General features: G+C 38.5%; 2 protein-coding genes across 2 annotated transcripts; one reads left to right on the top strand and one right to left on the bottom strand.

The window, feature by feature from the left end:
* Positions 1-2,805: 2,805 nt before the first annotated feature.
* Positions 2,806-6,769, top strand: LOC114520805 (glutamate carboxypeptidase 2-like). Its single transcript, XM_028541138.1, has 7 exons — positions 2,806-2,873; positions 3,141-3,344; positions 3,826-4,111; positions 4,355-4,639; positions 5,176-5,505; positions 5,717-6,017; positions 6,311-6,769. The coding sequence occupies exons 2-7, from the start codon at positions 3,171-3,173 to the stop codon at positions 6,645-6,647; spliced, it is 1,713 nt and encodes a 570-aa protein (XP_028396939.1). The 5' UTR covers positions 2,806-2,873; positions 3,141-3,170; the 3' UTR covers positions 6,648-6,769.
* Positions 6,770-9,318: 2,549 nt separating this feature from the next.
* Positions 9,319-10,455, bottom strand: LOC114520804. Its single transcript, XM_028541137.1, has one exon. The coding sequence runs from the start codon at positions 10,453-10,455 to the stop codon at positions 9,319-9,321; it is 1,137 nt and encodes a 378-aa protein (XP_028396938.1).
* Positions 10,456-13,996: the final 3,541 nt, after the last annotated feature.

The raw sequence follows: 13,996 nt of genomic DNA, 5'->3' as shown, positions 1-13,996 counted from the left end.
AGATTAACGACAGAAATTATACTAAGCTATATTTTTTAAGCTCGAACACTAATTTGAACATCTAAATTTGAAAGACTTAGGACTATATAGTCAAATGTAATCGAGGACTATTAACACAACTTGAATCAAGAGCAATAACGAACTAGCTACATATATTTTTTCTAATAGCTACATACGAAAATTTTTCGGGATTTGATTTGATTTTTCGCCAAATATTTGTAAAGGAATGTCGCTGTTTCACCGACGTACGTCCAGATTCCTGACATTAAACAATTAAATGCCAGAATTAAAGCAATATTTGGACTAGATTCCTGAATGCGATTAAACTCTCGAATCATATGGCGGGCAAAAGGTCACCCGTCAGCAATGTCACTTGGTCCCTTTCCACAGCTGCAAATCCATCTCAAATTCAAAGCATCTCGACCGCACTACAGCATCTTTATACCACGCTTAAGGCGAGCCATGCATGCCGAACGTTTACACATGGAGGAGACCTCCGACAAATTCAACTCCGACAGCGCTAACTCGGCAAAGCTATTCAAAGGAAAAATCGTTATTTTAATAATAGCTTTGGTTGTGGTATTCGTATTGGGGTTTGTAATAGGCTGGTTTTCGGCGCCAGACGACTCGTCCGTTCATTCCGTTGAAACATTTGACATGAAATATATCGCGAAACAGCGCAAAGAGCAAATAAAACAAAAAGATCATTTCCACGAAAATCTACTTGGGATCTTAAACGCAGAGAATATCGGCGAAAATTTGAGGTGAGGTTGCCTGGTTGGAGTTCAATCAGTTCATGACAATTTTTACCGCATGCAGGGTGTTTGCTTATTATTAATGAAATTCCTCGGGCGAAATATGATTGAAAATCATAATTGAAAAAGGTATACAGGAATAGACCATTTAAATGTTTGTGCCTGTGTCTGAGTACTGAGTATAGGACAGTAGGTAATTGAACCTACGAATCTAGCACCGCAGAATGTGGCCTTATATTCAAGTTTTGCGTAATATAACACGCACGTGGAAAACGCATTGGGGGCGGGCTATTTATTAGCCATGGGATGCTGCTTTGGTAAAATGACGAGATGATTATTTCGGTTGCCAAGCGCAAGGTAGCTCCGCAGAGGGATTTAGTAAATACGCAATACTCAATAGGAATTTATGAATACTATGCTTAGAGTGTGCATGGGGAAGGTTTCGTATTACACGAATCCACTTGAAAGCTAAGCGTCACGATTACCTTTATATATATATATATATATATATATATATATATTTATTATATATATAATTATATATATATTATATATATTATTATTATATATACTTTATTTCAGTTGTGAAGTCTAAATATTACACTTGACAACAAGGGAGATTGCGACAGAGCACAACCCTAACCAAGGCATTCTCTGCTTTGTGGAGTGCAGAGGCGTGGCCACTGGGGAAGTGTGTTTGTAGAGGGAGCGGGGGGGGGGAGTTTGTAACCCTCAATAATTCAATAAGATCAAAAAGTTGTGTGTGCGATATAATAGCTGAAATAATATAATAATGCACATATGTAAATAGCTTAAATTGAATTGCTAATTGAGCTGTGTAGATATAAAATGTGTTTTTAATAAAGTTGTTAAATGCAAGTGACTGTGTCGCCTTCTGACATGCGACAGTTGGTTAAATAGCTTTGTTATTGTTCAGAAAAGCACAGCATCATTTGTTGAAAATTGACCAAAAATGTAACAAAGTATTTGAGTATTTACGAATACTTACGGCCAGCCAAACTCAAAACATGGTTTAGAGTCCTAAAATTTGAAAGAAACATCCAGTCAACTCTAATCATTCAATCAATTGACGAATTTCCAACACCTTTGTCTTTTAGATGTAATTATGCTTGCTGCTAATTAGCTGCTGGCTTAAATTTTGAACCAACGAAATTTGTGTGATTCGAAGTTTAATGACCATTGACCAATGATTTTCTGCTCATAAATACAAATGTTGCTGCCAAGGATTCATATACACATTAAACTACAAAACTCAGGATGTTTTCCTCAAAATTACCGAATACAATTCTTCGCTTCAGTATCATAAAGACAACAAGGCTTGGGTACCTGGCTTCATCCCTGCGCCCTTGAGTTATCGTTCCAGTTGTTGTTGAGGCGATTGAGGTTCAGGCGATGTTCCTATGCTTGCTGATGCATGCATGTGTTGTTGGCCTCGCTTATATGCCGTCAAAGCCTTCGCTTTTGCTGCTCCTGCCTCTGCTTAGGCCTTTGCAAGCCAATGTTGTTAAGCCGCGTTTATACACTGGCCACAAAATCCAGGTCACCTGGGGAGGTGGCTGGACCCGACATGGAACATGATTTTGGTAGTAGTGCATGTGAAAGATTTTACATAGTTCTGACCAATTTTAATTTTTAAACCTTATAGTATAATCTGTATAGAATCCATACTAGTATATCACCACTTTTCGGCGTGTTTAGGGTCTTTTCTAAGTATTTTGTCGATTATTTTGCTATCCGTAACCATCACCAAGAAAGACAGTGTGAATGTGGCACATATTACCTAGACCTGTCCTAGACCTAGTCCAGGCCAGATCTAGGCGCCTAGTGTAAACGTAGCTTTATTTAATGGGATGAAAACAACTTTGAAGTTTATTTTTGTACAGGTATTTTTCAAAGCGACCGCATTTTGCAGGAACACAACGTTCGAAGGAATTGGCGAATGAGATCGAAAGAAGATGGAGGGAATACAAATTTGACAGAGTAGAACAACCGGAATATGATATTCTTTTACCTTACGTTCAACCAAACGTCTCAAATTCCGTACAGATTTTGAATTCCACCGGGGATGTGACTTCCGAATTTTCCGGAAAAGAAAAGGTATATTCATTTTCTCGATCCTATGTGGAGCTACGACGGTGTGACCTTACAACAAGTTGCTCACAGACAAAAAAAAAAGAGTAGAAGAAGATAGCGACTAATTTCTATCCAATTTTGATAACAGCAGGGTTTTGATACCTCGCTTTTTTCCCAGGAACAGTTTCGACATTATATTTCCCGTACGTCAATTTATGCATGCGGCTTAGTACACATGTATAGAATGGAATCCCTCATTTCACCTTGTTACTCATAATTTTCATATTTCAGGTAGCAGACCCGAGCGAAGACGACCCTACAATGATTGCGCCTTTACTGGGTTTTGCAAAGCAAGGATCGGCCAAAGGGAAGCTCTTGTATGTGAATTATGGAAGAACTGAGGATTTTGATACACTGAAAAATAATTTCAGCATCGCAAACTGCAGCGGCTACATTGTCATCATGCGATATGGACAGATATTTCGGGGTGATAAGGTGGGGAGTTAAACTCACATGCATGCTGTCAGAACAACTGTATCATTTCTAAACTCTATAAATTATAAACCAAATATGAGTGATATTTATGAATGGTCGAACATTATATGAAGCTGGAGTTTGTTATCATCAACCGAAGCAAAAGACTGAGGTGAAGGAAAAGAATATACATCTAAAAAAACTTTGTTTGTTTGTTCGCTTGTTTTGGTCATCAAATAAAAAATTGCAAAAAAAATTTGAGAATTCGGGCTTCATCAAGATTGCCGAGCCACTTATGTTGTTTTATCCCACGCTTGAAATGTAAAGTCAGTGTAATTGGTGTGATGCCTTAACGGCAGATGGCACTAATCAAAAGACTTAATCATTAATATTATTTACAAAACGAATAACATCATTCAAAAAATGAATAGATCCATACCAAATGTTCCAAACCTCTCTCATGCATTTGAGATTACACCTTCCAATTTTGTTTAAATTGCAGGTGAAGAATGCCCAAGACTGTGGGGCAGTTGGCGCCATTTTGTACAACGACCCTGAAGATTATGCACCAGAAGGTCAAGATAAGGTTTACCCAAACTACATTTGGCTTCCGAAAACAGGAGTCCAACGAGGTAGCATAAGAAGAGGCCGTGGGGATCCGCTAACACCTGGACTACCGTCTGTCGAAGGAGTGTTCAGAATACCCGAAGAGAAGGCTGGACTGCCAAAGATCCCAGCTACACCGATGCCATATGGAGATGCTGTTAGACTATTGGAAATCATGAAAGGTAGTCGTCAAACCTTTGTTTTGATTCAGTCATTCAGTGATGTCTCAAAATCATTTTGAAGCAATAAGAAAACAGTCGGCCTGGTTGTCGGGTCCAGAACTGGCCGCACGATCAACCCTATCACTTAAAAGTAATGAATAAAGGACCCACTCCCATTCCCTAGGGATTTCAACTGTAGCAACATAGACAAAAAAACAACATAGAACAAACATCTTAAATTTTTCATTTCATTAATTCTAAAAGGCACAGACGTTCCAGAAAGTTGGAAAGGTGGATTGAAGATCTCTTACAAACTCGGAAACGGCGGCTTACAGGACGATAACACTGTGAAAATACAAGTTAACGTACCAAACAAACGACAGAATGCGTATAACGTCATCGGCACCATATATGGCAAAGAGGAACCAGATCGTTGGGTATTGTTAGGGAATCATAGGGACGCATGGGGATTTGGCGCAGTAGATGCGTCCAGTGGAACGTCAGTCATGATGGAGATATCACGTGGTGTAAGCGAGCTTCTGAAACAAGGTACAACACTCGCCATCATTAGAGAGTTTAAGATGACCCAAAAAGGAACAGGCACGAACTACGATAAAATATTTCCATCCCAAACTGTGCTAAACAACAGGATAGACAAATTTTCCTTATTCCTATGCAAGAATACACTTGACAATCGTTACGTGCTGGACTACGACATAATAACAGATATTGTTTTTGGAAGAGCAGATAAAACATGGTTGTAACGAAACTGGAATAATCCGGAATAATTATCAGAAATCAAATTTTCAACGCCAACAGTAGATAAAACTATTTATTATATAATATTGTTGGCTGCCCTCACTCGTTCGATATCATTCTCAACACTCGAGATTAACTCCATATTTAACGTGCATCGAAGTATTATTCTCTATTTAACAGTTGTCGGTAATCCGTCAACATCATAATCTCTCTATTATTATACCACGAACTTCGCCATCATAATCATCACTTGTGTGTCACCTAACACTTCGCATCTTCACCTAACACTTCGCATCTTCACCTAACACTTCGCATCTTCACCTAAGGTTGGCGTCCAAGACGAACTATCAAATTCTGTAGCTGGGGAGCAGAGGAATCGGACATAATAGGATCAACAGAATGGGTGGAAGAAAATGAACGAGCCTTATCCACAAAAGCAATAACTTACATAAACATAGACGTAGCAGTTTATGGAAACTTTACTTTTAGTGTGGCTGGCTCCCCTCTGCTGAAGTCTGTAATTACCAGGAATGTGAAGGAAGTCGACGACCCACATGGGCCGAATGTTTACGATCACATGATAGAAGTGATGAAAAGTTTTGTTTATGGAAATTTGGGTTCCGGATCAGATTACGCTAGCTTTTATCAATTTTGTGGTGAGCTTCAAGTTTATTTGTCTTTTTCGGATAGATCAGAGAGTCCTGAAGATTCACGTCACTTTCAGTCAGTGCGCACAACAATCGTTTCGATAATGAACGTATGCCCATTTTGTAGCAATTTTGAATAGAAGCAACGAAAATTACGAGTTAAGTAATCCAGTATTCGTCAGTTTTAACCTGCTCCATGCTTAACGATATTTCTCAACAGGAGTACCATCTGTGAGCATGACCTATGCTGGTGAGAGAAACTACCCGGTCTATCATTCCGTTCACGATACGTACAAATGGCTTCAAGGTTTGGTCGATCCCTACTTCAAATTCCACCTAACCACGGCAGGAGTTGCCTCGAGACTTCTTATGCATATGACCGACAGTTTTGTGTTACCAATAGACGTAACACAGTATGGGAAATCTCTGGACAGCTCTCTGAAAGTGTTGCGAACATATTACGGGAAAGAGCTTGAAAAAAATAACGTTACCTTGATTCATATCGAGAAGACAATAAAGAGGTAGCAGTTAAGATAAAATAGACTTAACTTTTCACAATGAATATAGTAAATATCACTAGCTCCCTATAATGGAAGCTGAAAGATGTTTTTTGGTATGCGAGACATGAGCTTTTTGCGGAAATAATTCTACCGTCGTTGCACTATTGCAGAGAACGAAGCTCTTAGGAAATAAGTGGTGGCTAAGATGAAACACAACAAAAATTAACGACACGATTTCCTTGATTTAATTTAGCTAGAGATAATAAATAAGACCTAATGGGGTAGTAAATATAGTATTTTTTTTATTTTTTAAGATTCAAAGAGGAAGCAGAAAAATTCCAAGAGGAAAAAGGGAAAGCGCTTGAAGAAAAAGATGATGTGAAACTACGAGACCTCAATGATCGCATGGTCAACGTTGAGAAATCCTTCATCACCGCCCCAGGCTTGCCTAACCGACCAATCACAAGACACGTTATATTCGCTCCTTCCAAGAACAATATCTACGGTAGCACGAGTTTCCCGGGCATTTTCGATCTGATGTTTAGCAAAAATAAAACGGAACAGGATTGGTTGGATATTAAAGAACAGGCGTCCATTTTGTTCAAAGCGATTTCAAGTGCAACAGACTCCCTAAAAGCTGATGCGAAATGAAAAACTGAGTAATATCAGAGTACAAATAGATATTGTATTATTGAGTTGATTGCACATACATTACAGTATTATATTATAACACGAAGCTTAGAAAACCTAAAGTATAACACTTAAGTCTTCCTTTGGTGCCTTGTAGCCCTTTAAGAGTTAATGTCTTCAATAAAAACCAGCGTTTAGCTGCCTTCGTAACAGTATATTCTGTATTTGTTTTCCACTCAAGGTTATCATACCATATCCATAAAAAAGTTATAGGATTTTACCCTTGCCAGTGCGTGGCCAAATTGCTATTGGGGGAAATTCTGTTTTATTTCTACGAAAATCTATCAACGATTCTTTGCATTTTCTTTAATTCGATATTTTCATTGGCTGTAAACCACGCTAAATGATTATACTTCAGTATATACTTCACAGAGTATTTGCTATTCACCTAAAATGTGGTCCCGGACGTCTAAAGTTTCATATAATGTCATATCGTCCATAAACATGTCTTCGCCAACCGATACAACACCTTCGCTCGACAGATGATTCTGTTTTATTTGTTGTGGTAATTGGTTAATTTGAATCACAAAAGCTATCGGTCCCAGTTTTCTCCTTCAGGTACTCCAACTTTCCCTGTCGAATATGTTAACCTCTTCAGCAAGGTTTAATACCGAGTAACTGATCGTGGTTGAGGAAGTCAAACGCCTTTCGGATGTTTAAAAAACTTTCCTGATGACTCTTTGGGGTGCATCCATTGCTTTGCAACATTGTACAATTAAGAACACCAATAATAGCTTACTATTTAGGTAATCTTGCATACTGGAAATCTGATCATTTTCATCGGTATCCTCTTTGGAAATCCGATATTTTTTATCGGTTGGTTCACAAAAATTACTTCAACAACTAGATGATTTACCCAGCGTTGAATTTATGGGGAAAAGACTTGAACCTGTTCCGGAAGTGAAAGACCTGGGCACACTACTCGACTCCAAATTGAAATATAAAGAGCACGTGCAGTATCTATCATCATCATGTATGTCCAAACTGGGCCAGATTAGCCGAGTAAAGCATTTGTTTGACCAATCAGCACTAATCACCATCATAAATTCTCTAATTACGAGTAAAACAAGCTATTGCTCATCGATATGGTCTAACACCTCCGAAGTCAACTTTAAGAAAATCCAGAATTCAGTTCAGAATTGTGCGGCCAGACAAAATCTTAATATGATCATGTTTCTCCGTTACTCGAGGATCTAGGTAGGCCCAATAAAAGAATATTTGCAATACAGAGACGCTGCGTTAACGTACAAATGCATAAAAAACCAAGCACCCTCACATTTATGTGAGAAGTTCGCTAAAAGAAGTCAAATCCATGAACGCACTACCCGAAATCAAAATAAACTTGACACTTCAAAGTGTCGGACTGCGACAGGACAGAAAACATTCAAATATAGAGGAAAGAAAATTTGGAACTCATTGGTCGAGGAATTAACCTCAATTGACAATCTAAATCATTTTAAATTAAAGTCAGGTTTTTTGGAAGGCAACATACAATTTTAACCTAGAACTGATATAATAGAATAAATTGTTTTTAGAACTGTAAAGTGTTCAGGTGCAAATGTAAAAAGTCTTTTAGGAATAGATGATGTAAATAGTTTCTCTCTTTTATGAATTCATGATGTAAATATAGTCACTTAGTCTTATAGTAGTTTAGCTAATCTTATTTGTGAATTGTTATCGAAATTCGAAAACCCCGATCTAGGAATGACAATTTTGTAGTAGTAAAAAAGCAATTTAACGACAAAAGACTCCTGGGGCTGGTTGTATCAAGCCCGTTTAGCTTAAACGGTGGATAAGTTCCAAACAGAAAGCAAGTCTGCCGTTTATTCAACAAGCGAACAAAATGTTTTTGACCTTAATACAAAGCTACTGTTTACAACTACATAATTTATTCAGTGCATAATATTCAAGTTGACTCATTAATTTTGACTTATCCACCGTTTAACCTAAACGCACTTGATACAACCGGCTCCTGAACTTTTGCTAGAACACTTGGCCTCAACTGATCAACCGAGGAGCTTTGTGGTGTCTTAGGAATACCACATAATTTATACTTCTTCCATATTTCCGAAAGGATTTTCTATTCTCTATCTACAATCAATGCACTGCTGAGATTACTTTTTGTATTACTTTTTTGTGTTTCTCTTCAGTTTATTGATTGGAATTGATAGCATTTCGTGCAATTGTTCTGTTTTAATTAAAATTTAGATTATGGAACCCTTGGTACGATAGTTTATTTCATGTGTATCTGGTTATTAACTGTTCCAGTACCACCCATCCGCTGGTGAAAGCTGACACTGACAAATTTTTTCTCTTTTATTGTTTAATTATTATGATACAGAAAAAGGTAGGATATATACAGTAAGAAAGAATACGAGAGTCAAACTAGTTTATCTATCCATGCATTTTTCATTAATCTCTATGGCGATCATATTTACTATTATTATATTATATATTATATCGTTACCATTACTATTATTTTGTTTAGTTCCATGCATGCACATTTATCACATTTATAATTCCACACGAGTATATCAGTCTAATAAGTAAAAAAAATTTTACACCATGCCAGACTGGCAGGAATGGTGTTCGACTTGAGTTATTAACTCGACTTCTTTCCGTGGTACGCCAGCTATCTTCGCACAATTTCACTAAGTTGAGCCACCAGTGAAGCCATGGTCCATAATACTTCAGGCTCCTCGTCTTCCTCCTCGTCTTCCTCCTCGCTTAGTTCGGGAGTACCACTCTTCTGCACTTCGCTGGACACTTGTCCATCGGTGGTTTTGTCGTGAGGTTCCTCACTTAGATTGCCGGATATTCTCAATTCGCCTTTTGTTTCGTCGCCCTCGCGTGAGTCAGTCAAGCTGATATGGATGTCCTTCACAGAGGCATCAGCCTCACATGATTTCGCAGGCGGCGCTGCCGTTTCCGTGGTAACACATTGCTCGGCTGGGCAATGCTCGCTTTCGACTTTGCATACGTCAGACTGGATTTGATTTGTGACGTGGTCCTCGATTTCATTTGTTGCGTCATCTTCTTTGATTACGGCAACATTAGCTTCCACGGTCACGCTAATTGCTTTGATTTCTGTTACATTACCTTCGATGGTTGTTTCTATGGCAACGCCGCTTTCTTCTTTTTCAGATACTTCCAAGTTTTCGCTAGTTTTCAAAGACTTCCCAACACTATCGATTCCCGAAGATTGGTTTTCGGAGGCGTCAGCTTGTGCCAAGTCTTCTTTGACTTCTTGTCCAAGTTGAGCCATTGCAGATTCTTTGCTCAGCAAATTGTTGTCGTCTTGCTTCTCCAAGGCATCGCCTTTAACTTTATCTGCGACATCTGCTTGAGTTTCGAGCTCAGTTGACAAATTTGTTGCTTTTTTGACCTCGATAACCAACGAATTTTCTGTGGCCTTGTCGATTTTCGAAGTTTGGTTTTCGGAGGCGTCAGCTTGTGCCAAGTCTTCTTTGATTTCTTGTCCAAGTTGAGCCATTGCAGATTCTTTGCTCGGCAAATTGTTGTCGTCTTGCTTCTCCAAGGCATCGCCTTTAACTTTATCTGCGACATCTTGAATTTCGAGCTCAGTTGGCAAATTTGTTGCTTTTGCCAAGTCGATAACTAACGCCTTTTCTGTGGCATTGTCGAGAACTGGCTCTTTGCCGTTATCCTTGACTTCAATTGGCTCCGCTTTGTCTGTCGCGAGTGTTTCTCCCGGCTTGGACCGAAGCTCTACATCTTCACTTTCAGTAACCGGCCTCTGTGTTTCCATGCCTTCCAATGCTTCTGCGAAAAACAAAAAAATAAGCGTGAATCATGTTTATTCTTGATGGAATGAAACTATTTTCCCCAGAAGTGTCTCAAAGCATTTTTCGCTTTTACCTTTTTCCTGAGGCTCATCGATACATTCCCATTTAGCAATCGTTTTCGCTGTTGAGGAAGACAATTCACTGGTGCCCGACTTATCCTTTACCACCGCTATCAGTTTTTGCGTTTGAAAGCCTTCCGATGCTTCTGCGAAAAGTAAAAAGATGATCGCGAATCAGGTTTATTCTTGATGGAATGAAACTATCCCCAGAAATGTCTCAAAGCATTTTTCGGTTTTACCTTTTTCCTTAGGCTTAGTGCCCGACTTATTGTTTGCCACCGCTATCGGCATCTGTGTTTCAAAGCCGCCTTCTGATGCTTCTGGAAAAACAAAAAGATGAGCGCGAATCACGTTTATTCTTGATGGAATGAAACTATTTTTCCCAGAAATGTCTCAAAGCATTTTTCGCTTTTACCTTTTCCCTGAGGGTCATCGATATCTTCATCAATCTCTTCAGCAGGGTCATCCGCCTTTCGGAAACAACCAAAACAGCCGCCCATTTTTTGAACTCTGAAAAATTTCCAACAATACTTCGCAACTCGCAGTTTATAATTAAAGAGAACCGTATTTCGCAAAACGCAATAATACAATGACTTAATTAACTCGTGACGTTGTAATTTAATCAGAGAAGCAAACAATTAGCTTCTTAATTAATTATAATTTGAGTACGTAAAAAAAGTAAAACGATTTCGCCTGAATGAGTTTCCTCATAAGCGACATGCTTTGGACAAAGTATTTCACTCTTAATGCTAAAATTGCCTAACATTCCCTGTGCAGTTGGGCCAATTTAGCCAATTTTTAGGCTAAAATAGCCTAAGATTCAATGTGCAACTCTATCAACTGCAAGGCTGCATGCCAAGTATAAGACGTTTGAATTCTTCCGAAAAGCTCTTATTGCAATTGGCTAGAAAAATTTTACAGTGTAACAGCGCCTTCACTAGCCAAAGTCTATTCCGAAAATGATCACATTATAGTAAATAATAATTTCTGAAACTACCTAGCTAACTATTTTGTGGGATCCCATTTCTTGATGGGATATCAGGGTCATGGTGTGTAATTTTAAAAATGGTTTAGTGAAAGTTAGTGAGACAGTAGACACTTTACAGTTCGATTTGAAAAATTTTTTCGCAAGACATATCAGTTATTTCGAGTTATTTTTTTTTAACTACTAATTAACCACGTACGAGCAATATTATACAGCAATTATGGGGACTTTCTTATGCTATGAGGACTGCCTTAACACACTGTTAGTTCGTATCCGGTGCAACCTTAGAAGAGGCTAGCACGAAAAAGTGGCAAATTTCGTGCATTTCAGACCCAAGCCAGATAAATATTCTTTCTCTCAGAAGAAGAAAAAAGCACCTTAATAGCTGAAGACTTCACCGTAGCTGCAGGCTATCCTCGCACGAAGGTATGTTAACCGGTTTTCTAAATTTACGCTATTACTTAATTATATAGTCCAACAATTATTACAGTCCGAAGAAAGAGCCATCACGAATGTGAAAATAAAGAGCAAGGTGGTATTGTTTTGTATACTGACTATATACCTGATATAAAGGTCATCAACTTATTTTTAACATAACGGACCAAGAATGTCGCCGTAAGAAAAAAAATGTGATATTTTCGCATTAGACTGATCACATTATATGGCTATAGTCAAGGCGCTGTTACACTATGGCGAATACACCCAAATTAAGAGCGAGACCGCGAATATTGAACGTCTGCATTGGGCTTGTAAAAATTTGACTGGACAATCTTTAATCCAACAAAAGAATCAACTGAACACCGATGTTATCGCAGTAAACTGCATCCCGTACTATGAGCAGCTGTATAGCTTAAGAAACAGGGTTGTGGTGTTAAGAGACTAGCCTCCTTTGGAAGTGATATCACAGAATTACGTAGCGGCCTGCTAGCAGCCTGGAGCCTAAACTGGCGAAAAAATTAAGATAATCCAGAACAATTAAAAGATTAACTACAAGATTATTGAAGACACACTCGAGAAAGACATCGCAGAACATGTGGTAAAAGACACTAAAGCGAGGAAAAAATTACATCCTCCACAAGGTTGCCGTTCGGGAATCGGCCGAAATCACAAAAGCACGGATAGTGTTTCAGCACACACTAATCTGAAAGCACTGTAACTGAAGAACGGAACCTTGCAAAACCTTCAATGGAACGTGCTGATTCGCAACAGGTGCGCAAAAACAAGATAACTGGACCCTACACAAACGAGAAGACAGATAAGCAAGCTAAAAGTTCGGTAAAGAGATGGAAGCCTTAAAAAGTATATGCGTAGTCGTGAAGCATGGCCACAAGCTCTGCTGTCACGAGGGAATCACAATGAATCCTCACGATAAGGAGTTACGCTTAAATTATCGTGACGAAGAACTGTAATACGCGCAAATAATCGATACCGACATACAAGTTCGCAATAACGAACCCACGACATAAGGAGAAAGAATGCAGCACTACCAAGTTGTGGGAGACGACTGCGCGGGACCCATCAAGTATTTGAGGAAGAGAAAATTTGGATCGTACTATAAAATTTAGATCATACTATATATGAATTGCAATCCAACCAGAGCAGTCCACCGTTCACTGAGACAAACAAGTTCTTGGAAAGCGTGAATCGCGTTATCGCCAGACGTGCATAAACGGCTTACAAATACATTATGCATGGGGTTCTATTCTGATAATAGCAAGAATATAATTTATATTTTTCTGCATTTAAATTTTATTCCAATTCTCGTTAATATGCGTTAGGTTAATTAGTTAGTACCTCTTTATTAACTAATGACATATCTATAAACTTTAAAAAACTTTTATAGACCATGTATAGCAGGGAATTGCAAAATATGCGCAAATAGATTAGGGTAAATTAACTGCTGATTGACAAGATACGAATATATATGAAGTGTCGTGCGACACAGCGAGGAGATTAGATAAACACTCCGTGAGAGATATACCGATAAGAAAGTAAAGAAACTGCAGAATAACCGGCCTAGGCTGACCCCGCTGACACCAAAACACTTCATTGTAGGAGAGCTTATAGAAAACAATAAAAAATCAATACATAATTCAGAAGCCTTTCATGCTCGTGGAATAAAAAATTCCGCATTCCATTGAAGGGATAGTGCCCTTGTTTAGCCTGCTCTGGAAAGAAACTTCCATACCAAAAAGTAAAATTAGAGGTAATATCAACAACGACGGAATTGGAAGACGCCAATAAGGAGGCGTAGTATTGCTTGTTGATGCTATACTAAGGAGAGACGCGGAAAGTGTTCACAAAGTGTTTATGTGTGATGTGTCCCCAAAAGGACTGCATTCATGAGAGGGAATTGTTAACTCAAAGATAACAGTCTAGTCAGTATGTAAAGATTTGTACACAAACATTTGCTTATTACATTTAGTATAGAATCTGCGTGTGGTTTAAATGGAGTGGAAA

The sequence above is a fragment of the Dendronephthya gigantea genome, unplaced genomic scaffold (assembly GCF_004324835.1).
Source record: "Dendronephthya gigantea isolate DGI-Jeju-01 unplaced genomic scaffold, DenGig_1.0 000018F, whole genome shotgun sequence".
Taxonomy (NCBI): domain Eukaryota; kingdom Metazoa; phylum Cnidaria; class Anthozoa; order Malacalcyonacea; family Nephtheidae; genus Dendronephthya; species Dendronephthya gigantea.
The sequence above is the reverse complement of the archived record's forward strand: the minus strand, read 5'-3'. Positions and strand labels throughout refer to the sequence as shown.

Coding starts and splice junctions, on each gene's coding strand:
- LOC114520804 (XM_028541137.1), bottom strand. CDS start 10,455: ATGGAAACACAGAGGCCGGTTACTGAAAGTGAAGATGTAGAGCTTCGG.
- LOC114520805 (XM_028541138.1), top strand. CDS start 3,171: ATGATTGCGCCTTTACTGGGTTTTGCAAAGCAAGGATCGGCCAAAGGG. Junction 3,345..3,825: donor AGATATTTCGGGGTGATAAG/GTGGGGAGTTAA, acceptor TTTAAATTGCAG/GTGAAGAATGCCCAAGACTG. Junction 5,506..5,716: donor TAGCTTTTATCAATTTTGTG/GTGAGCTTCAAG, acceptor ATTTCTCAACAG/GAGTACCATCTGTGAGCATG.